The following is a 2,451-nucleotide window of genomic DNA, read 5'->3' on the forward strand; positions in this document are numbered from 1 at the left end:
GGTGTTGACTTCAAATATTGATTTTGAAAAATCGGGTCACCTCATCGATAAATAACCGTATTACCGAACGGCATCAATATCCGAAGTTTCTCAAGCAAAAAAAAACACAGAAGGCAACAAATATCACACTCTTTGTTGCTTATCAGCAACAAGCATTAACATTGTTTACTACGAACAAGAGGTTACATGCATTCCGATCAGTTGATGGCTGATTTTGCGTGCATTCGCTCGCTTCATGATTGCGCTTTTCTTTGCAATCAACCATCGACTTGTATTAGTTTGCGATAAAATATGCGGGCAATTTTGCGGGCTTTTGCCGGATAATCTCCACCAATGTCACTGGGTTACCAAAATAATTTGCTATTTTAGGCTAAATTTGCCGGCCAAAATCCAATCTGCTTGCAAAAATCCAGTTTTATCTACTTCCGTAGTAAAGTCTAGCTTTGGATGTGTGCAAATCTATTTATATACGCGAAAATAATAAAGTGTTCCGCGTAAATCATTCAATAAAAAATGTTTCTGAACAGAAAGGAGAATGCGACATTTTTAAAAGCAATTATCTGTGTTTTAAAGCCGCTATCCGACACGAAAGTGTTTCTATTGGTTGGAGATCTGTAAATTCGTCCGTCGTCGTACATCTCCAACCAATGGAAACGTTTTCCAATCATCCACAGATCACAGAGTAACCTCTGTGATCTGTTGCAACCTCCATTCTGTCAAGACATTTGTCGCTGCAAAGCGACTTCACAAGAGTAGGAAGGCGGCATCGAACTAGCATATCGAGGAACCCAATGGCGTTGTCAACGTGGCCCAAACATCGACACCCATCCCCAGCTCTAGCGTTCTGTCAGGGCACATTTTAAGGTTACGTTTTTCCATTGTTGTTGTTTACATTTTCCGAACGGTTGTTTTTCTTGGCATTTTGCTCCAATGGCCAACAAAAAGATTCTGAATCAAATCTCCCTGATGATGTATGGCTTCGGAGACAGCGACCAGCCAGATCCAGCCACTGTGGAATTGGTGGAAAGCATCGTGAAAAGCCAGCTAAGAAGCATCGTAAATGAGGCTCTAAAATACAATTCTGGGCCAGTTCTTAAAGGGGAATCTCTGGTCTTCCTTTTGAGGCACAACAAGTATAAAATGCAGCGGTTTGTTCGGTAAGGGACATGCGTTTTATCGGTCCAAACATTCGTCAATGAAAGGCAGGCTATTTCAGATACCTTAAAACGAGACAAATCACGGCTAAATGCGGCGCTGTGAATTCCCCAGTGGTGGAGGTAGTGGAAGGACCAAAAAACAACAAGCTTCTGGACTTTGTACGGTTTCTAGACGAAACCGGAGAATTCCTCGATATATCTGAGGTGGACGAGACCAAACTGAATCGAATGCTTCGTGCTGATCAGATATCGAAGAGCATCAGCAAGGAGAAGTATATGGAATATCAGCAAGCCCGCATTGCGTCCTTTAAAAAAATACAGTCCGCAAACTCGTTCAAGAGCTGGGTGGATCCGCAAAACGAGATCGAGTTCGATAAAGACGCCATGGATGTGCTCAGCTACTTGGCCTTTCAAACAGTCGCGGAAATCGTCGACTATGCGTTCTTTGTAAGGGCAGACGTAAAATCGGGTAGGCTTCCGCGTTGGGAAATAGTCGATCTTTGATTGGTTTCAATTTTTTGCAGTTATCGATCCTTTTGAGACAATTGCGGGCACTTCTTGCACGACTTCAATCTTCAAGCCGCATGGAGCTGCAGGTCCAGGCAGCGCTCCGTCCAAAGTTTGTAGTTGTTACGACCAAAAATAACTCGTCTAAGGTGGCTTTTATGCAGGTTTTTCCCTACCAAGTGCCGATTCGCGTGCATGAAGTACAAGAGGTGATGCGACGCGTTCACAATCCTCAAGCCGGCAAATTGAACTTTGGCGGGCCAATGCCGGAGACGCACTTTTTGTTGGCCTTGTAGTTTTGGGCGAAAATACAGATTTGGATTACTGCGTTTGATTGTGCCTTTTGTCGTTGTAAGCGAAACGTTTCCTGCTCGATTCTGTTGCAACAGCGGCTCTTAATTGCCGCACTAAGAATGTGAACAGTTGAAATGACTCAGACAAAGCCCAGGGTGAATTTGGTGCGCCGATTGCAGGAAAATCGTGTTCATTTGCTAAATATTCCCTTGAAAACTAAAAGCCAATTAATTTGCTTAATGCATTATCGGCATATCCTTGTTTGATGTATTGAGCAGTATCATGACAGGGAAATCTGGGTTCTGGGCGAACAGTGGCGGTTTGGCAACAACACGGAAAACAAAAACATTTTCCCCATGTGAAACTTGTAGTAGTTTTTGCCGATTTTCGTTTCGAGTTTCAGTTTTTCGATTTATTGCAATTTTTCCAATGAGGCAGCAGCTCAACTGCGAACATTCCCGCTAGTTGATCGAGTGTATGGGTAAATAAGAGG

At 43.2% G+C, this 2,451-nt stretch overlaps 1 protein-coding gene across 1 annotated transcript; it reads left to right on the top strand.

Annotated features, from left to right (window-relative positions):
- Nucleotides 1-845: 845 nt before the first annotated feature.
- Nucleotides 846-1,998, top strand: LOC109539508 (transcription initiation protein SPT3 homolog). The gene is made up of 4 exons (XM_019907287.2): nucleotides 846-1,157; nucleotides 1,217-1,626; nucleotides 1,682-1,776; nucleotides 1,829-1,998. The coding sequence occupies exons 1-4, from the start codon at nucleotides 931-933 to the stop codon at nucleotides 1,958-1,960; spliced, it is 864 nt and encodes a 287-aa protein (XP_019762846.1). The 5' UTR covers nucleotides 846-930; the 3' UTR covers nucleotides 1,961-1,998.
- Nucleotides 1,999-2,451: the final 453 nt, after the last annotated feature.

The sequence above is a fragment of the Dendroctonus ponderosae genome, unplaced genomic scaffold (assembly GCF_020466585.1).
Source record: "Dendroctonus ponderosae isolate FM_Combo_2020 unplaced genomic scaffold, Dpon_F_20191213v2 Dpon_F_20191213_8, whole genome shotgun sequence".
Lineage (NCBI taxonomy): Eukaryota > Metazoa > Arthropoda > Insecta > Coleoptera > Curculionidae > Dendroctonus > Dendroctonus ponderosae.